The 25,457-nt window shown below is 39.4% G+C and overlaps 1 protein-coding gene across 2 annotated transcripts in view; it reads left to right on the top strand.

Moving 5' to 3' along the window:
• cntn4 (contactin 4) overlaps window positions 1-25,457 on the top strand; it is a 200,054-nt gene that overhangs the window by 120,950 nt on the left and 53,647 nt on the right. For both annotated transcript variants that reach the window (XM_023153751.2, XM_004567418.4), the window contains exons 9-11: window positions 3,345-3,484; window positions 10,470-10,599; window positions 11,347-11,497. In XM_023153751.2, coding sequence (XP_023009519.1) covers window positions 3,345-3,484; window positions 10,470-10,599; window positions 11,347-11,497 — 421 coding nt within the window. The remainder of the gene's footprint in view (window positions 1-3,344; window positions 3,485-10,469; window positions 10,600-11,346; window positions 11,498-25,457) is intronic.

Here is a 25,457-nt window from a genome sequence, read left to right as displayed (position 1 = left end):
ATTTTGATGTCGTATCAGTGCAAGACTCCAGCATAGCTAAACAAAACTACACAAATACCCCCTCTGGTTGCCTCATCTACCTCTTGTTATCAGACTTTTTTGTCTCTCTCTTTCCCAACACACACACGGGCCCACGCGCGCACACTTTGACTACATGCTGAATGTGTAATGCACAGAGATAGTGGGATTTGCAGCCACTGAATTTCTCCGTGTTCTCCTGTGTATCACGCTTTACTTGAAGGCAAAATACTGTATAGCGAAGCCAATTAGAGCAGGATTTGTACTGTAAGTGAAAAGGTCAGTCCTTGACGGTGACATTAGGTGAGATCTGTGGAATGGAAAAGTGTGGTCAGCTATTCCTCTTGTCCTGCTACTGGCCTTGTGTGATATAGGATGATAGTGGCTGGACCTACATATCAAGAGGAACGCACAGAACATTACACACAGGGAGAGCTTTAAAGATCTAGTTTTATGTACCTCTTTTCCAGCTTAGTCATTAACCAGCCCTGAGTTACTTGCATGACACAGCAAGAATCAATTCTCCCTCCGTATAATTATACCATTATTTACCGAGACTGTATTGAATGGAGCGTTTTTATGGTGCCGGTGCCCACCCTAATGAATATGGATCTGGTTTTCATCCTTTTTGTTCAGATATAAGAACACTTGGAAAGTAAAAGAAAGCATAAAAGGAGTTCAGTGATCTTTTTACATTTTTTTTAGCTCCAGTCAAAGGCAGTAGATGTGTAATTCAGGGTTTGTTACTGCACTTCAATGAAGACAGATGTTATCATTCACTTGTTGGTTAATTAATGCAGACGTGTGGAGAGAGAGTGTGGACCCAAGTGCAGACACAGACGGTGAGAGACTTAAAGTGAAAGCGAGCCTTTATTACAGCGAGGCAAAGGAGAGAATGACAAAACTGGGAAAAACCTTAAAACAAATATAAGGAAATTAAAGACCGAATACGAAAACCTGAGACAAGGAACAATGAACCTGGAACATGGAGAAATGCAGCAGGTGATACACAGTTGATCCGGCGACAAACAGAGGAAGACAAAAGGCTTAAATACACAGAGGGTTAACGAGGGAATGAGACACAGGAGGAGACACACACAACTGGGAGAAATCACACGCAACGAGACCGGGAGAAGCAAAACTAGAAAAGCCTGACATAGCGCAGGGGACTGTCAAAGTAAAACAGGAAACACGAGACAGTGAAAAGCACAGACATGAAACCATAACTTGACTAGATGTGACACAAGGAACAAAGGGGAAGTACGGAGACAGAGATCAAGAGACTAGAAACTAAATAACAACGACATGAAAGACTATTAATAATTCAAAAACACAAAACGCCGGCTCACAGACCCAGGCCCATGACACTCACGTCACTACGCCTCAAATGTATGCACATATACAAATGTGTGTGTGTGTGTGTGTGTGTGTGTGTGTGTATATACACACATATATAATGCACATACTCACTGGCCACTTCATTAGGTACAGCTGTTCAAGTACTCATTGATGAGTCGTTCACGTGGCAGCAGCTCACTGCATTATGGCATGTAGAGATGGAAGAAAGGAGATTTTTTTGAGTGAACATGGTGTGCTTGTTGGTGCCAGGCAGGTTGGTCTGACTATATCTGGTGGTCTACTGGGCAGAAGGTTTTCATAAGACCCTGTGCAGTTCTGTGAAAAGCCTGATTGAAACTTTGCGTTTGGACCTTAAGAGAGCCGTGCATATGTGAATGCCCACAAACCTCGATGAGCTGAAGCAACTTTGTAAAGACGAGCCAAAAGTGCAAATATGTGAGAGACTGATAATGTAAAGGATTACTTCATGTTAGTGCTGATAAATGTGCTTCTGCACGCCGAATGACGGGGATGTTAGTTTTTCACAGGACTGCTTAGAGTCCTGTGAAATCTTTCTTATTCACAGGATCGTGTGAAATTCAAAATACAAGTGTTGCTACAAGTGGGAAGAAAATTTGTAACTAGAATTGAATAAAAGCACACAACAACCACACTACTAAACCACTCCTTTTACTGGATTTAACAGCTTATTAACAACCTTTGGTTTCTGACATAAATGCATGTTCTATTTGTTTTTATAATAAATGACTGAACTGATTCATTATTCAGTTTTAAAATGATGAGCACTGTCATTCACTGCACTTTGTGATTGATGTTCTGCAGTCTATTACACAGTTCCAGTATAAATAATGCAAATAACAACTGGGTTAAAGGGTCTGCAGTCTTCCTCAAAAGCTGCATTATGCCCCCAAACAGCAGAGAGAGAGTGCAACCTTTTCTTGCCTCCATATATTACAGTTCAATTTTCAGTCGTTAGAATATGACATCCTTCAAGACTTTACTTCTGCACATTAGAAAGATCATTTCTCATTCGTTCTTAGCATTTACAAATGTGTTAGAAAATTAGGGCAAATAACAAAGTGCAGCTGTCTGCACTTTGGACAAAGATTGGTCGTATGTGTCTGCACGATCAAAACAGATAAACTTAAAGAGTTCTGCTCATTATGCTTGCATTATTTCATTGTGTAAATCCCTGCACTTGTAATAGTGCTTCTAATTGTGAAAATCTCCCACGCCCTTATGTGTGGGTCATGGATATAGAAGATGCAGAGGAGAAAAGAGGATGGATGGATGGTATGATGGTTGTCTACTGTAGTTCTTCCCCTGTTGCGTTGGAAGAAGGGTGTGACGTGTGAGGCTGATGAGTGTATTTGACTAAATGTCAGACTAATCAGAAGGTTGGTGGTTCAATCCCTGTCTTCTCGAGTCTGTATGCCAAAGCATCCTTGGACAAGATACTGAACGCTGAGTTGCCCCTGGTTCTTTGGAGCATGAATGTGTGTGAATGTTAGGTGCAATAGCATGCACTTAGCTGCAGAAAAATAGGTGCTTGTGTGAATGAGACATGTTGTGTACAGTGCTTTGAGTACTTGAGTAGGAAAGTCCTATAGAAGACCAGTCCAGTGAAAGTGTAGTACTACACATGCATGTTTATTTCAGGTACTGTGTAAATTTCCTCATCAGCAGGCATTCACTGTCAATGACAAGGAAATGACAAGATAAGTGTAACACTTCAGGAATCCACAAAACATCCAAACATGTTGATGGCTTTGGATCACGCTGTCTGAAAGAAACGCTTTATTTCGGTAGCACCAACTTAAGCACTGATATGACATCTTTTGTGCACGGTACTTTTGTGGGTTAACCATAGTGTTTTGCTGCATGTATGAGGTGTTTTGAGAACATCAGATTTGTGAATTGAAAAAAAAGTGTTCACTCTAATTGCCTCGTACTTCCGCTCTTTCCAGCTCCTCCTCATCTCATCGAGACGCCCCAAGATGTCCAGAAGCTCATCGACGACTCGCTGGCGTGGGAGTGCAAAGCCACCGGGAAGCCCAAGCCTTCATACAGGTGGATGAAGAACGGGGAAAACCTGGAGTCTACCGAGGTGAGAGCTCCCGGCGACCCGCGTGTTTTTAGAACTGAAGAAAAGGGCTAGACCTTCTTCGGCAGCTTCGCGACAGATGTTTCTCACACACTCCGCGCTGCCGAATGAAGGATTGGAGCAGCCATGTACTGTACTTTCAGAGCTTTATTGCGCTGCTTGTTCAAGCTTTACTGACTAATTACCTTGCATTATATTCTTCTTCATTACAACACAGTGCCTCCTGTTCAGTTTATGTTACTCACTTCTGCAAAACAGCATTTATTTCAAAGGAATTAAACTGTGTCTGCTGTGCTGAGAGACGAAACTGTAAGCAGGCCAAGTACAGTGATGTAAGAGCCACCCTAATCTTCTGCTAAATCTCTCCACGCCGAGCGCGGTTATTAATCCTGTGCCACCAAAGAAGAAAAATACAAGATTCTCTATACAAACATTGTATATCCTACTTTCATTTTAGCTCGCCGCCCCCCTCCGGGTCCCCATTATGAGTCCGGTGATGAGAGATGAGTCTATTAGGACCAGCCTACTTCCACACCTAACTTTAACTGAACTCTGCTGTTGGCATTTGCAAAAATATGATCCCCTGTATTTGTTATTTATGTTGGATTATGATATCAGATCATTTAGTCAGGTTGTTTGGAAAATAACGATTGGACATTCAGGCACAGCGTGCACCTGATAAATAAACAGGCATTATGTTAATTTGCTTCATTATGCAAGAAAGGCGACAAACACACCAGAGGATATCGATCAGTACTTGAATGTTATACATGTGGTTGAAATGAACTCTGTGTGTTGTTATTACTGGAGGCAGTACTCCACACAGCACAGGCTTTTTCATATAAAAAAACTGATTTGGCTTGCCATCAGGGGAGAGTAATCAACAACCTGTTTAGCCAATGGCAAACGCTTTTATCAGCACCTCTTATGAGGTAAGGCTCTTGTGTTTTCGGTGTGTGAGAGTAATCATGTTATTGTTTTTCTTATTTGGCAGTTTCTTAAAAACAGTAAACAACAAAGCATTTGATTGATCCCGTTTGACTCCCTGTGACCTTACTGCTTCTTTCTCTGTTTACTGGAGGTGCAATGACAAGTCCAACAAATGTAAATAAACCCATATTTTGTTCACAATGAGCGACTAAGGGTTGATAATATTATTGGGCATAGACAGAGTTTTTTGCTCAAGTAAAAATGAGCAGAGGTTCAGCAATCTGCAAAATTGTAAAACTGTTTGAATATCTTATTATTTACAGTACATAATATCATCAAAAGATTGTGAGAGTCTGGAGAACAAGGTACAAAGCAGAAACTCAATATTCAAGGCCCATAATCTTCTCCCGTGGCGTTGCATCAAAAACATGCACGATCCTGGCATGGAGATCACCGCACAGACTCCGAAACACTTCCAGAAACCGCTGTCTGTGACCACAGTTTACAGTGCCATCCTCGAATGCAGGTTAATCTGCTCCATCAAGCAAAAAAGACGCTACAAAATCAGGAATGTTGCAGTCTTCTCTTTCTCTAAACTTACTGAATCCAGGAATGAAGCTAGGAAACACGGTTTGAACACAAGAAAAGTGGAAAACTGTTCCGTGGTGGGACAAATCAAAGAGAACATTTCTGGAAACGTGGACGCCACATCCTCTGGACTAAAGAAGAGTTCAAAAGCATCTCTGATGGTATGGGTGCATCGGTGTTTTTGGAATTGGCAACTTGCACAACTGAAAAGGCAACATATGCTCAAATCCACATGATGTGTTTTTCAGCAGAGGCCTTGCATAATTCGGCAAGACGATGCTAAACTACATACTCCATCTATTCATAAAGCAAAGTAGAAGGATCTGTGTGCCGAAGTGGCCTGCCGTCCAGACCTTTCACTAACTGAAAACATGAAAAAACTAAAGAAACAAAGACGACACGAGGCTGCTAGACTCCTATAAAAGACAAGTGCAGGAAAACATTTCTGCCTCAAAAGTCCAGCAACTAGTCTCCTCAGTTGTTAGATGTGTGCGAACTGTTGCTACAGGAAGAGGGGAAGCTACACAGTGATAAACACGATGTCACTAATATGACCTTATTTTTTAATTAAAATGCTAAACATTTGATTTATATTTTATATTCTACTGTCAATAAAACAGATTTGTGAGATTTGCACATTTTACACAGTGTGCGTGCTTTTTAAGAATTTGGGTTATAGATTAAATTTCTAAAGATCGCTTCAAAAACGGAGGAAAACTACACGCACAGTTCATCACCCTCTGGATACGGGGCAGTAAGTGCATGATTAAAGGTTAGAGTGATGGCACTGATGTTTGTGCTGCACAATTCTTCTTAACATACACATAATTAATGGATACATTCCAAACGCATGGGTGAATGGATTAATCAGCAAAGGTGTTGCATTGTTTGAAATGCCACCATTAACCGCAGTGGCTTAATGAGTGGAAGAGGGAAAGGTCAGTGATGTAAGAAGCGGTGGGGAGAGGAGCCGCCGTTTGTTGTTATTTATTAACGATGAATCAATTGCGGCTCTTCTGACTGAGCAGTTCACTGAAAGTAACTTCTGATGAACTTTGAGCATAAAAAAAGAGCAACGTAAAAGTCATTTTTTGACTGTCGGTTCCTGGAGGGGTCAAATAGTCAATTATATGTGCGCTACATTTACTTGTTAAATGATGACATATGGACCGTCCACTAAGCTCACATGCTTTCAGTGTACTGCAGTGCTGTGCCCCTGTTTTAATACACATGAACAATCATTCAGCTGCCATTCTAGCCCTCTCCAGCTTTAGCATTAGCACGTTCTTGGATGAAGTAGGAACAGTTTCTGGAGTCTTCCTCATACCTTAGGTGGTTCTTTTCTCAACTCAGCACTTGACTTTTATTTTAAAAAGCAAACTTACCCTCTCCTAAAAACTAAAGACTAGCATAATCATAGTTTTGTAGGCAGCTGTGGAGTGGCAGATAATGATGTCATTAACCTTCCAAAAACAGACTAGTATTGGGTTTTTTTTACCTTCATTTATCATCAGAGTCATAGCAGGACTGTACTTCATGTGTTTTTGTTTAAAAAAAAACTTTATCCAGAACATTCTATATTATTTCTTTGGATTTCAGCTGGTTTATAGTTAAATTGTTACTCTTCTCATGAATCCCTTTTCTCCACGAATGTTGGACACTGGACTTAATTATACCTCCTTGGACAACAGAGCACAGTACTGTGCAAAGGTTCTAGGCAGGTGAGAAAATATGCTGTAAACAAAGAATGCTTTCACAAATGGAAGTGTTAATAATTGATTTTCATCAATCAACAAAATGCTGTGAATGAACAAAAGACAAAAAATAAAAACAGTATTTGGTGTGACCACCCTTTGCCTTCTTCTTGGTACACTTGCACACAGTTTTTGAAGGACCTCGGCTGGTAGGTTGTTCCAAACATCGTGAAGAACTAAGTAGGCTTCCTCACAGCCTTCTGTCTCTTCATGTAATCCCAGACGCACTCGATGATGTTGACATTAGGGCTCCGTGGGGGCCGTACCATCACTTCCAGTACTTCCAGTTCTTCTTTGCGCTTTGGCTGTGTGTTTGGGGTCGTTGTCCTGCTGCAGAATACATTCGGGGCCAATAAACAATCATTTATATTTGTGAAAGCATTTTTTGCTGACAGCATTTTTCTACACCTGCCTAAAACATTTGCACAGTACTGTAAATTTGCATTATAAAAGTTGAAAGAATTTTTTTAAACTTTTTATTTTGTAGTTTTTCCAAATTTATAGTACATGCAAACAAAAATATGAAAAGGAACACAAAAGAAACAAACTAAAAGGAATAAAGGACACTTAATCTGTGGAAGAGAAAAAAAAATATTAAAAAATTTAAAAATAAAATAAACAACGAGGAGAGGTCCCTGCCTTATGGGGATGAGTCTTATAGGCTATCCATTTTGTCTACTGTTTTCGGTGTTTGTCAGATTTCAGTCTCAAAGTGTAGGTCATTTTCTCCATTATATATATGTCCTCGATTACATCAGTCCATTCTTCCAATTTTAAAGGGTCACTTTTCAGCCTGTTTTTTGTTATTACCTTTTTGCTTGACAACAACATAATTTTAAACAAGTAATGGTCCTCCTTTCTTACATTTTCCCATATTCCAAAATATATTACTCGTGCCTCACACGGCACGTCATACCCCAGCACTTTCTTCATTGTTACTGCAATGCTTTCCCAGTAAGGTTTGATATTTTTACACTTCCAAAACACATGAGAATGATTGGCGTCCCAGTCTCCACATAATCTCCAGCATCATTTGTGTATAATTTTCTGAAACATCCGTAGACAAATAAGTGCGAAATTCATTCCTGGAACCAGAGCCGTTGAAAAAGCGGACGTCATTGCTGAGTTCTGTAGCGACGCTTTAATGGGTTTTTACATATTTTTGAGATTTTTTATTATGGACCCACAGCGAACAAGTTTTTGTGTTCAGTTTTTCTCAGGATTGCTTTTATTACCTGTGTCAGAAAAGCTATGTTTCTTTTCTTGTGGCATTTTCATCTGAAGGACCTCACTCTCTGCTGCTTTATTGACAATGGCTGCAGGATTAAGTAGCGCTGCAATTAAAAGGAAACTCCACCGTGAAACAGGATTTAGTCCATTTAAAGGACCACCGTACTCATAGCTTACTGCTCTGCACTTGAATTTAGGTTTCCCTGCTCTCTTAGGACTCTTATCCAAAAGGCTTCAAATAATGTTGCTTTAAGTGTGGTTTAATACTTAAAAAGGATCAGAGAGATGGTTGAAATTCCTTGTTTTCCATGTTCGTTCAAGCTCAAGTGGAGCAAACAGGCTTCGCCTCAAGTTTTGTTCTTGTTATTATAAAGCCACTGTTAAGCTTAGTTCATGTCTGCTACTTCTGTCCTGCTCAGGCACATTAAATGAATCAAACATCTGAGTAGAATGAGCAGATTTCTTTAACATTTCTCCTCCAGTGAGCACTAATAATTTCTTTTTGTTTGAACCCTTTTTCTTAGTCAACAACAGTGTTGGTCAAGTTACTTGAAAAAAGTAATCAGTAACTAATTACTGATTACTTCCCAAAAAAGTAATCCCGTTACTTTACTGATTACTTATTTTCAAAATTAATTAGTTACTTAGTTACTTTTTAAAAACACGATTTACAACTTGAATAGGTGATAAAGCGATAGATGTTTCAGCCCAATTCTACTTTTTCTGCATAATCCATCATACAAAATGTAATCAAATGGAAAAGTCTCTTTTTAAAACTTGTTTTATCAGTTTTAATCTCTTTTTTTTTTTATGCATCAAGCAAAAATTTAATTATATGCAACATTCACTGACTGGAAGAAATTTGTTTAACATTTAAACCTATTTTCTGCACATTCCAGCACATAAAATAAAATATTTTTTGTGTTTACATTCGCTCTTTCAAATAAATGCAAGTAAAACACAGCAGAAAATAAATAAAATCAAAGACTCAGCGGTCCTGTTGCTCTATTTTCACCTGTAAAGCAGGAGTGGCGTAGGTGGAGGTTTACCCTGGTGCAGGTGTGCCGCAGCGGTCAGTTGAACAAGTAACGCGTTACTGCTCATCTCTGGTCAACAAAGATCAAACTTGAAAGATTATAGTATAAGAGAATATACCCTTTTGTTCTGGAATGCAAATGAGTAGATTGAAGTTGTGATAATATCATATGAAATGTAGCCTGTGCAAGTGTTACAGGCATTTTGCATCATTCTTACAAAGACTAGTAATAGTAATCCTAACCCCCCCCCCCCCCCCCCCCCCCCAGAAAAGCTCACTTTTTCAATTTATTCATATTTTTTGAGTTTTTGTTTTGACTTGTTTGTTTGTTTTATCACGTAAATCACACCAGAGTTGTTGGCAAATGACATTGCCAATCATTTTCATTCAGCATAAGGCGTACAGATGGTCCCCCCCAGGTCCCTGCATGAAAAACTGCTGATTTGAGAGGAATGTCATGGTTAATTAATAGCTGCCATAAATGGGAATGCTTTCCATGCACAGACTGATACACGCCAGCATTCGCCTCCTTCGCCAGCAGGGATGTTCGCCCCTGCACATCCGGAGGTGCCTGAGCGGTATGGAAATTCAGGCGCAACCTGCTCAAACACAGGATTAGTTTTTGATCTTTCGACGAGGACGGTCTCTCTTTTCATGTCACAGTACCTTAATCCCCGGCAACTGGAGCACAGGCCGCTCCAAAAAAAAAAAAAAACCCTATGGAAATAGGCTCTGATGACATTATGGGTGAAGCCGGAGGAGAACGCAGCAGACGTAGGGACACGGGGGAGGCGAAAAACCTGACACAGCTGCATAGAGATGTATGAAAACTGCTCAAGGATTTAATACTGTAGTGAAGGAGCGGTGCGAAAACTCGAGTTCAGGGAGATAAATGTATACTGGGGATTAAATGTCCGACTGATTCACTGATCCAGCCGAGTTTTTAGTTCATCGGGCCTAGCCGTCCTTAAATAGATTTTAATTTGATGGCTCAGTGACGAGCAAGATTTTCCCCCCGTAGGCGGGCAAATAGTCCAAACAGATGAAGCGGTGGTACAGCGTGACCATGTACACAGCACTTAGTATGTACAGGGCATACCTATCTGGAAAGCAATTTTCACAGCGCTGTATACCTCAGATGTCTCGATACTCCTTCCCCTCTTATCCCCTCTTTCTGCTGAAGGGGAAACGGGCCCTGTGGTGCAGTCAGAGATATAAATAGAGCATGGTTTTATTTCACTCTCATAAACATGTAGATTGATTAGGGTCATTTTCCGCTAGCCTGCCTCCATCCACCCAAGCCTTTGCCTCCATTAGTGATGAAAACCTAGATTTATTGCCACGTCTGTCACTTCCAGACCATAATTCACTGGGCCGCTGGCTGCCTGTTTTTATGTAGATGAGCCATGGGAGTAAAGCATATTAAAGGCACATGTCTGTTTGTCCGTAGGAACGCATACAGGTCGCCAGCGGGGTGTTGTCAATCAGTCGCCTGACCCTGACTGACACCGGCATGTATCAGTGTGTGGCCGGCAATAAGCACGGGGAGGTCTACTCCAATGCAGAGCTGCGAGTTATAGGTAAGACCCCGCCCCGGTTTACAGAGTGTGCAGGGATGCGCACACCCACTCTGGCATGTGCGCATCCCTGCTTGAGATGTGTGCGCAAGAGTGTTTGTTTTCAAGTTTGCTCCCTCTTCAGATGACCTCTGGCCTCCCTCTTATTGGCCACTAATTGAAAAGCATTAATTATAAGATGAATGCGTCCTGCTGACAGTGATGTATGCTCGGAGCTGCTTTGTTCACCAGCCTCGCCCATCTGCGCTGTCAAGCCCGTCACTCTTCGCTCTTTGTCGGCAGCCGCCCTCATTCACCATTCAACCTCCGGCGCGTCTCATCCTGATCGTGTAGCCGATTGGGCTCGGGCTCAATACACCTGATTTTACTGGTCAATGGGGAGAAAAAAAGAGGATGTCGGGGAGGTTATCGGACAGCACACGATTTTTTTAAAGCGAGTTTTAGCGCAGGCGAGTTGTTATGAGAGTGATCAGACAGCACATGCAAGCCTGTTATCAATCTCTTCAACCCATCAGCTGTGGGCATTACTATTCAGCGTTCTGATTACTAATTATTCGCATTATAAAGATCTTTAATCCACTTTCATTGATTTACCCGCAGCAATAATTCAATGTATTTGTAATGTAATGGTGAAAAACTGTTGAGCCCCACATTTAAAATGAAATAAACGATCAGAGATGAATTGTAGGAAGGAGAAGAAAGTGTGAGGCTTTTACAAATACTGGCTTTAACATGCTGCTCTTGTCTCAGCTGTTGCCCCAGATTTTTCTCACAATCAACTGAGGAGCCAGACGCTGGTGAAGGTAGGAGGAGACGCGCTCGTCGAGTGCAAGCCCAAGATGTCTCCTTGGGGTGTGATCTCTTGGCGGAAGGGCAGCGAACCACTGCGAGAGACCGACAGGTAGCACAATATTTGCTTTTACCACGACATGAGAACTGCTGTGCTTTTTGCATGTGCTCTTATTGCTCTGAGACACAAAGACAGACACGTCTAAACAACACTCGCCCCCTTCCACACCTCTCATCTGGTTCTCATTTAAGCATATCGCTGTAAAAGCCTCCAACAGCAGTGTGTTGTGCAGCTGGTTGCCGTGAATGACGAGATGCACACATTTTAATAACAGAAAATGTAAATCACTGGCGCATTAGCACATTTTAAATGCCTGTTTGACTTGGCAAAGGCAACTTCCTGTGTACTATTTAACCAATAACCATAAAGTTCGATTCAATTCAATTTTATTCATACACCGCCTAATCACAACAGTCACCTCGGGCACTTTATATTTATATATTTGTAAGGTAAACACGCAGCATCACCTGATTCAGACAGAACTCTAAACTTCAAATCTAATTAACTCAACAGTAAGATTACTTTAACAGTACCTGCCCACTATGTGTCAATAACATAGTTTTTCCCGTCTTTGTGATTAGCCACAGAAATCTGTTGATATTCCATGATTTCTGATTGTCTCGTCACTCATAGCCACTTCCTATATGTGCACTTGTAAACTGTTTGGCCACCATCACTGATGACTGCCAAGACTTGGAGAACACCTTAAAAGAAAACCGAAAATTACTTATTCGGGTAGCAAAGGGTTCGAGCTAGGGATAAAGGTAAGATCATCACTGATGACCTAGTTCTCGTGCTTGCATTTATATATAAAACATCAAAGATATGTTGACAAATCAATCACAACACTGACCAACTAAAGATGCAGGCAACCTTAAAGTGACCACTATACTGTGCTTTATCAGACCTGTCATGAGGATGAATGTGTATACCGTTTGGCTTGCATACTGTAACGTAGTGTTAAATTAGCGCATGTTTTGTATGTCTGTCGAGGCCTGAAATCACAAAAGAAACTGATTTATTTGTCTTTTTAGGAATTCAAAAGGACAGTGTCAGTGTGCACCACAACGCTTCAATCTCTGAGGCTTATTTTGTGGTCGTACTTCCATGGAGAGATTTTGATGCACTCCTTAGATGTGGCTAAGAATAAAAACAGCTTGAAGCTGAGCTGAGTAATGGTTAATGGGGTTTACCGTGTTTTATCTCCAGCTTTTTAGTGGCGGCCGAATAGACCGGCTGCTGAGTAAATTTCAACGTGCTAATCAAGTACTTTTCCCCTCAGCGGGACGAGAACGGCTCCAGAAATCAAATCATTCGAGTTCTGTCGGGTTTTTGAGCAATGAGGAACGATCTCAGCGTCCAGCCACGTTTGACCTCTGAAATGTCACGCGTGCCACACGTGGTAACTCTGTCGGTCTTGTGCGCGTCTGTCAGAGTCCAGCGTGAAGTCTGGCCCAGTAACCTCGCTCGGAGACAGGGGTCGCCCATTGGGTGTCACCGTTCTAGCATGACCCGGCTCTGACAGCAGGGCTGTGTGCAGAGTGTCTTGCCAGGCTTTGCATATATACAAAGCAGTGTTGTTGCTTGTCAAACAAAGTGGCGGGGAATTTGCATAGTGGTTTCGCTGCTGGTGCCCTTCACTTGCCCTGTGCCACTTCCATAACAAACTTCAACCTCACAGCACACTTTGATCCTGTTGTTTGGAAATCATACTTTGGATTGTTTGACATGAATCGACGTTGCTGCGAATGAAGCGACGAATAAAGTGGCAGAGCTCAAAGTTAAATAGATGCTTTGCGATTCTTTGTTTCCCTGAAGTTCCATCACTGCACGCACTTGCCCTTCACTCTTCTCACTTACTGCTGACTGTACTCACTCGGTGACCAACTGCTGAGATAAATAACAAATGACTCGAGATTTGAATCATTCAAATATAATCACACAACAACTCCTGAATAATTGAAATTAGAAGTTTGTTGTGGGCGAAGCTGCAGCAGAAAGATAGATTTACTTTAGTTCTTCAGTGCAGCAGCGAGTATTAGACTAATGGACATTTAGTAGATGGATTTCTTTAACGCTGTCTTTGTTCTGGTAGTTTGAAAGTCTGTTTGATGTTCGCTAATGTGTTTTAATGCTTTTACTCGCACTAAATAAATGATATTTGGCTGAGACCACCTGTGCCGCTGTTCCAGAATGAAACGGAAAAGAAGCACAGATTTGAAATTAAAATTGAGACAGTCCCAGCTGTATTACATTAAAAGGAATCTTTTTAGATTTTAATTTTTTTTGCCACGATAGCAGACTTTAAAGACAACTAGGAAGTAGAGTAACTGTTTGTGGAGCATGACAACACACACCAGACTCTCATCTGTGACTGCAACACACGCGCACGTAACCACACACTTCTGTGTTACAGGGCACACAGTATAAAATGTTAAGCATCTGCTGTGGCAGTCGTCGGAGAAGTTGCCTTTTTAAGCGGCTGCGCGCTTATAGCCTCTCTGCCTGTAGGTCGACTACAGTATTTATTCTTATCGTGCTGCTTGTTGTGAAAATGATGCGACTTTGATGAAAGCCGATCGCATCCTGATATCACACATCAGTTGTGTGATAAGCACGACTGCTATGCTGCTTCCTTTTACACCCCCCCCCCCCCCTTTATGTTACGCACCTATACAGAAACATGCAAAATCACGAGAGGTAGCCGTGAACCCCTTTTGTTGAAGATTAATTGCTTTAATTGCGTTAGTGCTCCACAGTGGCTTAAGCAGAAAGGGAACTAGTGTCACCAGCTGGGCAATCCATCTTCATAGCAGCAGCCCCGTTTTTTTTGTATGTGTGTGTGTTTTTTTTGTGTGGGAGACCAGTGGAGAGGGAGGGATTGTCTTATCTACCCCAGACAACCCTGCAGGGACGAGGTTTAGATGACATCAGCTGGAACAAAGCAGCTGAGAGCGCAGAGTGGGGCAGGTCTTGCTGATGAGTGTGTAAGTGGGCCGTGTCAGGCGCGGAGAGCAGCCTGCAAAACACGCCATTTCAATATGTCACCAGCAGGAAGAAATCAAGTTTGTTAGGCCACTCGCAGCAGATGCGCTCAATCAAGTGTCCTCTCACGAGGCGTCGCAAGATGTGCTGACGTCCCGACGCTGCTCCCTCTTGCATTAAGCGCCATCTTTTAAAGACCTTGAGTATTTATCTCTATCGGCTTTAGAAGCCATGCAAATGTTTGAGGAGGTGTTTAAATCCCGAGGGAGGCATTAAAGAGCTTTGGGTGTGGCGGGTTTGATGCTGTCGCTTCTGCGTCTTTGCTTTGTTGCAAAAAAAGAACAGACAATGCTGGACTTCACATGCATGTAAAATCAATATGCATTTTTTACTCTTTAACAATCATTATAGCCACCTTCCACCTTTCTGTAACACAGTGATGGACAGTCAGTATTTCAGTTTCTTTTTTTACTGAGCACAGTCCAAAAGGTTACATGCCTTTAAAAGGCCTAAGATGAGGCAATGTTATGCAAATGCTTTATGCTAAAATTAGATTTCCCTTTATTGTAATATATGTTTTTTCCCCCCACAAAAGATATCCAGAGAGGAGGAAACAATACAGAACCTGCTGGTGGCTGGATTCCTGGGGAAGCAGTATTCAGTCCTTTGTGTGTATTATAATCAGTGAGGGGAGATGGCACTCCATGAACAAAATGCACCCGGCAAACTGCTGCCAAGTCAAAATGCCAGCTGGGCTCCTGTTGTGTCTGTATGTGCAGAACACAGATAATATACAATATGTATAAAAATATGTATTGGTTTGTTGATTAGAAAGCCTGAATATTGCAACCAAACTAAAATAACTGTTAAATACTGATTTGTTGACATTGATTTGGGGATTTTAAATAGATTAAATTATGAAACCAAATTTAAATCATTTAGATTTTATTATATTAAAACAAATAATATCTATACAGTAGTTTAATTTTATTTATTGACAGATTTACTTTTTTGTGAATTTTAGTTATTATAGTTAGCCAAGTTATTTTGTATGTTTTGGCTCCTGCAACATAGGAATGAATAAAATAATGTATATCTTAGATTAGCTTAGCTTAGCTTAGTGTAGCTTAGCATAGCTTAGCTTATCTTTGAGAATTGCTACTTGAATTCAAATTGTTTTTGATTTCTGAAGTCATCCACATAGACTAAAAAAATGCCAACAATTATTTTTAAATAACTGTTCAAAAAACACCAGCTCGGTCACGTTTACCTGACAAAGCAAGTTAACTGAACTGGTGAGTTAACGGAAAGTCAGGGAGACGATTAGGACTGATGCTCCCAACCCAAAGAAAAAAGAAAAAAGAAAAAGCAAATTGGCGACAGCAGGGCTGCACAATTATGGCCAAAATGATTCTCATTTATTTTAATCAATAACATCACAATTATTTACAATAGTTATTCATTGATTTTAGTGACAAAATGTAAATAATAACCCTGCCTTTACATCCATATACCTAATAATATACACATCTTTGAAGCAAAACAAAGTTGGTCCTTTTTATTTATCTAATTCACTGCAGCTCTTTTATAAAAAATCTGAATGAAAAATTGTCAAATTTGAACACAAAATTAAATCAACATTTAAAGCCTTTATGCTAAATTCCGGGCAAATAAAACATCTTTGCAGGCAAATATGAATTTATCTGCTGGAAGTGCATCTCTTAAAGCAAGATATAAGCTCTTTCACTCCATTTATTGTACGTGCGTGATGGATGTGAATAAAGCTCGAAGCAAGTGAGATCCATCTCTTTTCCTCGTGTGACATTTTGCAGAACCCAGAACCCACTTTTGTCCAATAAATTGACAATTTTCTTGAAGTCTTCATTACTCACTGTGTTTAGTGGACAGATGTCTTTGGTCGAATTGAATGCACTTTGTGAGTTAGATAGATGCACTGCTGTGCTGCTGTGCTTTTATGGCTGTCTGCGTTTCACACTAGTAACCACTGCATCGTTTCAGGGTTTTCAGGTGGTTAAATAAGTCAGTTGTCTTAGTTTGCAGTACAGACGCACAGCTGTCTTTGCCTTCTTCTTCGTTAACATCAGTTGTGCTGGATCCACAGTATTTGTAAACAGTGGTTTATGATCAGCTTCAAAGAAATAAGCTGTTTGCCTTCTGCTGTGACAGATATTTTAATTTTGTTGTATATCTGGCTTTTAACGAATCCTGGAAACCATACGCTGCACAGTTCAAGGAACAGCTGTGATTAGCACATTCAGAAATGTGGTCAGTTGCTGATTTAGGGAGCGCTTAATTTGCTTTTGCCATGTATTCTGCTGGTGGAGCATGCGTTTTTCAATATCATTTGATCAGCTTAATTCAATTGTGGGAAGCCAAAATCGTGATCAACATTAATATTGGATTATATGTGACAGTCGGTGTCCTCCAGTCCAGGTTTAACAATCTAAACATAATACCTACTCTGCCCTGTCTTAAAGGATAAAAATCCTCATTCTGACAAACAAACATTTTTCTGTGAAAAACAGACTTTGGGTTTGTGTCTTGGTTTCTCATCAATGACGCCTTAGAGCTAACAGAGCTTGTGATTTCACAAACCAAGTGGGACCTGATAGTGGGTATGTCTAACGTTTATGTGCAATTAATGGTTAACTGTAGCAAGCAACCATTCGAGTGACATCTTTAAACAAAGACAGAAGGCTTGTTTCCAAGGGAACATCTGCTTACAGTTTTGCTAAAAGTTAACTCCCTTTTTCTCACATTAGTAGGTTTAAGCTGTTCAAGTGTTAAGTCGCATGACATGCAGGAGAAAACATAAAGAATGCGACTGCGGACTAAGTTGGAGATGTTGTAAAATGTCATGTTTTACATTATTATTATTATTATTAAATAGATAAGGTTAGGTCGTGATGAATTCAGTTGGGGAAAAAAAAACATGTTGCTGCCAAGAAATTGTCTTAGTTTTGCACTTAGCCATTGATCAAAAAATAGCTTTATTGGTCTAGACAGGAAATGCTAAGACAGACCATTAATCTTGCTAGAAACTCCTCTGTCTTCAATGGTTTAAGGCACCTAAATCAACACTGCTTTATTCTGTAAGTGTACTCTTGGTGTCAGTATCTGCGTCTTCATCAATACTGGTTGTAGCTTAACAGTTACTTAGATACCTTGTCTGTGGAACCAGGTTGATTAGGAAAAGTCAGAACTAAATTTTCTTAGTGCTGATAAACGATGGATGTAGCCACAATGATTTCACCTACGAGTTGATCACGTTCTGTGAAGCCTCAAGCTGTCTGTTTTTGCTGTGGTCACCTTGGTCTCTTGAATCGGGACATGACAAGCGAGGGGTGGAGAACAGATCTGAGACACACTGAGGGACACTGCACACTTACAGAGAAGCAGCTCGCTTATCACTCAGCATACCCGCCCAAAAGCATAACCTGCTTAATTGTCCTTATTTACTCTAATGAGGACTATAATTTGCAACGTGAACATCATGTTGTAATTAATAAATGTTGATTGTGACTAGCAATTCAGACCATAAACTCATCTGACAAGCGTTTACTGGGGTCAAAGAGCAAGCAGGAACACCGCCATTTTCCCATAGACTTTTACACACTTTAAACACAGGAGTCACCCCCTGAGTGGAACAATTCATCACTCCAAAGAACACATCTCCACTGCTCTAAAATCCAGTGGTAGCATACTTTACAACACTGCACCTGACACTTTGCATTGTGCTTAGTGATGCAAGGCTTGGATTCATCTGCTCGGCTATGAAAACCCATTCTGTGAAACTCCCTGCACACCGTTCTTGAGCTAATGTGAAGGCCACGCGAAGTTTGCAGGTCTGTAGCGATCTGCAGAATGTTGTGGACTTCTGCGGAGTACGCACCTCGGCTCCTTACCATGCATGGAGGGTTTCACCCCAAGTCCAGCACCCTGAGGCTGTACGCTAAGTGGAGGGGACTGGTGAGTGTCAGCACCACAGTCCAGGATGAGACAACGAACATCCAAGAATACATTGGGAAGATGGCCCCAACTGACCGAGTGCTCAGTGAATACCTCAGGCAGCAGAAACCCAAGAAAGAGGAGGGAGATGAGGAACCATCATGGAAGGACAGGGCCCTGCACGGTATGTACCACCGGCAGATAGAGGAGGTGGCTGATATCCAGAAATCCTACCAGTGGCTGGACAAAGCTGGACTGAAAGACAGCACAGAGGCACTAATCATGGCAGCACAAGAACAAGCTCTGAGCACAAGATCCATAGAGGCTGGGGTCTATCACACCAGGCAAGACCCCAGGTGCAGGCTGTGTAAAGATGCCCCAGAGACAATCCAGCACATAACAGCAGGGTGCAAGATGCTAGCAGGCAAGGCATACATGGAACGCCATAACCAAGTGGCCGGCATAGTGTACAGGAACATCTGTGCCGAGTATAACCTGGAAGTCCCGAGGTCAAAATGGGAGATGCCCCCAAGGGTGGTGGAGAATGACCGAGCTAAGATCCTGTGGGACTTCCAGATACAGACGGACAAAATGGTGGTGGCTAACCAACCGGACATAGTGGTGGTAGACAAACAGAAGAAGACGGCCGTAGTGATCGATGTAGCGGTTCCGAATTGATTTGATTTTGATTTGATTTGATTTGATTTTGATTTTATTGATTAGCATTCAAATTCAAATCTCAGTGAAAACAGTGAAAAAAAAAAAACAGTGAAAACAGAACAAAAATCTACCATAAAGAAAGAAAGCATGAGACAAGGCTAATCAAAAGGTATTGGCTGAAGCATTTGCTTATTACGCCAACCCTTTTCACAAAATATCTTTTTGTATGCAGCTCCTGTACACAGGGCTTGAAGAAAATAATAAAACAAAGCAAAAACCAAACAAACAAACAAACCAACAAAAAAAAAAACAAAGAAAAAAAACTTTCCACCTTAGATAAGTAACTACATCAAAGCAAAAATAATCAAGAGGTTTTTTTCTTCTCCTTTTTGCTCTTTTCATTCTTGATTTATATATGTTTCTAATACTCTATTTTTAAACATGTTTTTAAACAAGGAAAATGAACTACACCTTTTTAAATCACTGTCATAACTATTCCACAGGTTAACTCCTCTAATAGAAACACATCTCTGCTTTATATTTGTCCTTATCTTGTTTTTTTTAAAGAAATCTGTTCCCCTTAAGTCATATTGACTCTCTCTGACTTTGAACAGCTTCTGAGTACTGGGGCAAAGCAAGTTATTTTGTGCTTTATACATTATCTGTGCCATTTTATATTCAACTAAATCATAAAATTTCAGGGTATTCAGATTAATAAACAAAATGTTAGTTGGTTCTATATAGTTTGATTGGTTTATAATTCTTATAGCTCTTTTTTGTAACTTGAAAATAGGAAGAGTGTTCGTTTTATATGCATTACCCCATATCTCTATGGAACGCCAGGACTGCCATAATGAATTAATTAAATACACCATTAAATAATTAATTAAATGTGGCAATAATTAATTAAAATTGGAATTAATTAATTTAATAAATAGTTATGACACATGTAATTAATTAATTATTGACACATTTAATTAATTAATTAATTATTGACACATTTAATTAATTATTTATGTATTTCACATTTTAATTAATTATTGACACATTTAATTAATTATTTAATGATATATTTATTTATTTCATTTTGGCAGTCCTGGCGCCTGGCTCTCATCATGAAATAATTTTATCTGTCAGCCTCACCCATCAAACTCAGGGGGCGGGGTTAACGCTGATCGAGTCAAAACCATTGCTTTGGCCTGGTGGCCATTGTTTCTAGCACACAACAACTGGCATGTGGAAGCTAACAGAACTGAGCTTTGAAAAACCCTGTTTGTGTGTCACCAAATACCGTTTTAATATTTTTTTAGCCGAGAATGTAGTGGTTTAATCTTCATGTGTCTGGTCGGTTTGTCAAGATACAGCCTCTTTGCAAAAGTGTTTCGATGATTTCGGAGATGTCTGCCCAGTCTCACGGCAAAGCGTGGGATAGACCCGCTCGCCTCGCAAGCAATCCCACCGACAAAGCGCAGGCCCCGGTACACAGCTGTAGTAACCCCCGCTGACTTCTTTTACTGAGGTTATATTTATCGGTGTTTTATTTCCTGATGTTCTTATGTGTCCTACGTGTTTCAGTCGCCAATTCTGAATTATAACTAACATTAAAAACATGTTTAAGGAGGAGAGAGAGCAAATAAATCTGTTTAACATCTGATCTTTGGGTTTTTGTTCAGTAATCAGCGTGACCTGTGTATAAACGCATAAAAGAGATAAAGTTGGTGTTTCCGTCATGTAGTAACTGCTGGCTTTAACTGTACGAAGGTTGTTCGACACTATGAAACACATACAGACTTCATGATGTTCGGCTAATATTTTTATTGTGAATATTAATCATGAGGGTAAACGGCCCTGTACACCACGGAGCGAGGTCAGCATATCCACGATATCCTCAGCTCCATGAGTTAACACAAAGTTTCTCAGCTGACTATCTAACTGCCAACTATTCCAGAGACGTGAAAATATACAGCATAAAGAAAAGTGTAAGAGACTCAGCAGCAGATTAGAATAACAGTTATACATTTAATAAATCACCAAATGAATCCAAGAAACGAGCAAACCTGTTCCGACAGTTTGAATTTGTATTCCCTCAGCTGCAGACTCGCTGCTGTTTAAATGTTTCAAAAGGAAGATTAGATATAAAAAACGTCAAACATAGACTCAGTCTGCCTTCACATTTGATATGAGGCCAGCACGTATAGTGGCCTCAGCAGGCTATTACTGAAATACACGTGCCATATCATAAACTATGATATAAATAGGGAGGTCCTATTAACATGTTTAGTTTTAAAGGACACCTTCCTGCCTTTAGTCTCATTCATGAGCAGTATTAGTTTTCTTCTAACATCCAGAAGTCTGCACGATGTGTTTCATAGTTTGTAACAAGCCTTTGACAGGTAAACATAACATGACCGAAAAAGCAAAAAAAAAAAAAGAGAGAGAGAGAGTGTTGACATAAGAAGAGAAAATGCTCTCAATTATGGAGACAGGCAAATGGTTCATTTATGTTTGATGTGTGTTTATTCCTCCCTAAATATCGTCGGTGAAGTTCGCCATGCACGTCAGATTTTCCTAAAACTCAGCTGAGGTTTGAAAGCTGTGTGCCGGTGATTGGACATCAGCCGCCGATGAAGCTGTTCGCCTATAAAGTGCTCTGTAAGGAAACAAGCTCCAGCAGCTCTGCGCTCGGGGAAAACACTATATTTACTTATCTTGTGCAGAAAAATGCGCTGACATTGCTTTATATCGAGCACCGGCTGCCCAGTTAAACTGTGACTATCACCAGGTAACTAGGTGTGTTTCTTGAATTAGCAGCAGGTGTTAAACAGCTGACAGATGAGGAGGAGGATGCATGCAGGTAAACTGACGGTCTGTTGAGCTGATCGCTGGTTTCGTGAGAAAAATGTCAGCTCGTTCTTTATGTTACAGAAGCACAGAGACACAAGACCAGGCGGAAAGAGACGATCGTTCGGTGAAAATGAGAATCTGCGAATGCAACATGTGGAACACGGAGAGTGGAATATGTAAACAAACCGGTTAACGTAACCCCCTCGGTGCACTCTGCATGCTAATTGTTAGCAGAGCTAGTGAAATCTCTGAAAACATCTGAGCACTTTTGCAAACATGTTCTATGTTGACAACCTGACCAGACATACGTCGCGACATTCGCGGCTAAAACACTGTTAAAAGTGTAGCTGGTGACAGAAAAACGGGGTATTTTAAAACTACACCACCACCATTGCTGCCTGTGATTTGATCTGCATTCTGGGATACCTGGCTGCCCCAAGTCTACACAAGCAATCGATTATCTAGGATCGACCTGTTTTGACTTACTTTGCACGGCAACCAATCAAATGTTAGAGAAGCTGCATGGGCAGCGTTAACCCCGCCTCCTGAGTTTGATGGGTGAGGCTGACAGATAAAATTATTTCATGATGAGAGCCAGGCGCCAGGACTGCCAAAATGAAATAAATAAATATATCATTAAATAATTAATTAAATGTGTCAATAATTAATTAAAATGTGAAATACATAAATAATTAATTAAATGTGTCAATAATTAATTAATTACATGTGTCATAACTATTTATTTAATTAATTAATTCCAATTTTAATTAATTATTGCCACATTTAATTAATTATTTAATGGTGTATTTAATTAATTCATTATGGCAGTCCTGGCGTTCCATATATCTCCAGACAGTAAGTCATATATGGAAGCAACAGAGTACAATAAAGTGTGTATAATGATATATTTGTTCAGGACATGCTTTGTTTTATAGAGAATAGCAATGGTTTTTGACATTTTTGTTTTCACGTGGTTTATATGAGACTTCCAACTCAGCTTATCATCAATTATCACTCCAAGAAATTTATTTTCGTACACTCTTTCAATTTCAATTCCATTAACCCTTATTTTAGATACTTTTTTCATTTGTCTAGTGCCAAAAATAATCAATTTTGTTTTCTTTATATTTAATGATAACTTATTTACATCAAACCAGTTTTTTAATATATTTAACTCCTTTTCCGCTGTAGTCAGAAGCTGTTCTAAGTTTTTACCTGAGCAGTACAGAGTGGTATCATCAGCAAACAATACACATTTTAACAGTTTGGAAACACTACATATGTCATTTATATATAATATAAATAATTTAGGGCCCAGCACAGAGCCCTGAGGAACACCACAAGTTACCTTCAACTGCTTAGATTTTACATTATTGAATTCGACATATTGATATCTTTCATCCAGGTAACTTTTCATCCACTTGTATGCTATCCCTCTTATGCCATATCTCTCTAGTTTATTCATTAATACAGAATGATCAATTGTATCAAACGCCTTTTTTAAGTCTATAAAAACACCAACAGTATATTCCTTATTATCTATAGCATTAGATATCCCTTCAACAAGTTCCATCACTGCCATTGAAGTTGACCTTTTCACTCTAAAGCCATATTGGTTATCACTTAGGAGATTATGCTTCTCAATATATTTATCAAGTCTATTAACAAATAACTTCTCTAAGATTTTTGAGAACTGTGAGAGTAGTGATATTGGCCTATAATTGGTAAACTGACATCTCTCTCCGTTTTTATGGATTGGAATAACTTTTGCTATTTTCATTTGTGAGGGAAACACACCAGTTTGAAAGGACAGATTACAAATGTATGCAAAAGGTTGCAGTATATATTCTATAATACTTTTAACTAATATCATGTCAATACCAAAACAGTCAGTGGACTTTTTATTTTTAAATGTCTTCACAATGTTAATTATTTCTCTATGAGTTACAGCACCAATAAACATGGAGGACACATTCTGAGTAATATGTTTATTTAGGTCGTTATTATTTCTTGACTCTGGAATTTCTTTTGCTAAATTAAAGCCAACATTTACAAAGAAATCATTAAATTCATTTGCAATGTCTTTAGTTTTATCAAGCACAATATCTTTATCTTTTTTAAAATAATCTGGATAATTCTTATTTTTTGAGCCCTTTTTGATTATACTGTTTAATATCCTCCATGTTTCTTGTGTGTTACTTCTACTTTGCTCCAATAATTTGTGGTAATATTCTTTCTTACTTGTTCTTATAGTATTTACTAATCTATTTTTATATAACTTGTACTTTATTTCAGCATCTTTTGTCCTCTGTTTTATGAATCTCTTATATAGATTATTTTTCTTTTTACATGCATCTTCTATCCCCTTTGTGATCCATGGCTTATTTGATCTGTGATGCTTTCTAGTGATCTTCATTAAAGGACAATGTTTTTCATATAGTGAAATTGCAGTTGATAAGAATGCATCATATGCACTATTTGAATCTTCATTTGCAAAAACCTCATTCCAATTGTGTTCCTTTAAGTCCACCTGGAGGGCAGCAATGGCTCTTGTTTTTCTATGTCGTATCATATCAAATATTTGATTCTTTTGTTTAGTTTTAATCCCAAAATAATTTTGAAAAATTGCAAAAACAGGAAGATGATCGCTTATATCAGTTATAAGAAGTCCACCTACTATTTCATGGTCAATTTTATTTGTGAATATATTATCTATCAATGTAGCTGTATCAATTGTTATTCTACTTGGTTTTATAATTACAGGGAAAAGGGAGTTACTATACATTGTATTTATGAAATCTGTTGTTTTCTGATGTCCATTTGGGTTTAGCAAATTTATATTAAAATCACCACAAATTATTTGCACTTTTTTATCATTTAGGTTGCTAAACATAGCAGCAAGTTTTTCATTGAATATCTCAAGGCATGAACCTGGTGTCCTATAGATGCAACTTATAATTATATTGTTAGCTTTTTCAACATGAATTTCCATAGTGACACATTCCAATATGTTATCTATGGTGCTTGACATACATTCAATCAGACTACATTTCAAAACTTTATCTACATATAAAGCAACACCGCCTCCTTTTTTATTCACCCTGTTCATTGTAAATAATTCGTATCCTTCCAGTCCCATTTCACTAACTTTCTCATTATCGAGCCATGTTTCTGATATTGCAATTATATTAAACTTTTTTAACTTACTTAAACATTCTGTAATTTTAGAAAAAATTTTATACAGGCTTCTACTATTGAAATGTATGACCGACAATGCATTTGCCATTTTAATATTCACATTGAATTGGTCATCTGTATAGTACTCACAAGTATTATTGGTGTTATTGTAGAAGTGGGTATCTGGGTCAATGTTACTTTCAGGGTCATGCATGTTGTGCTCTGCATAGTTAAACGTTTTGAAGTTCGTTTTCTCAGCGTGTGTGGCAAAATAACCACCTTGACAGTCCTTTTCATAATCAAAGTCTTCCTCTTCAATATCTCCGAATGGAAACCTATAATCTGTGTCCAAACTTGTCATTTATGTGTTTTTGTT

The sequence above is a fragment of the Maylandia zebra genome, linkage group LG5 (assembly GCF_041146795.1).
Source record: "Maylandia zebra isolate NMK-2024a linkage group LG5, Mzebra_GT3a, whole genome shotgun sequence".
In the NCBI taxonomy this organism is placed as follows: Eukaryota; Metazoa; Chordata; class Actinopteri; order Cichliformes; family Cichlidae; genus Maylandia; species Maylandia zebra.
Note: the sequence above shows the minus strand (reverse complement) of the source record. Positions and strands in the feature narration are given on the sequence as shown.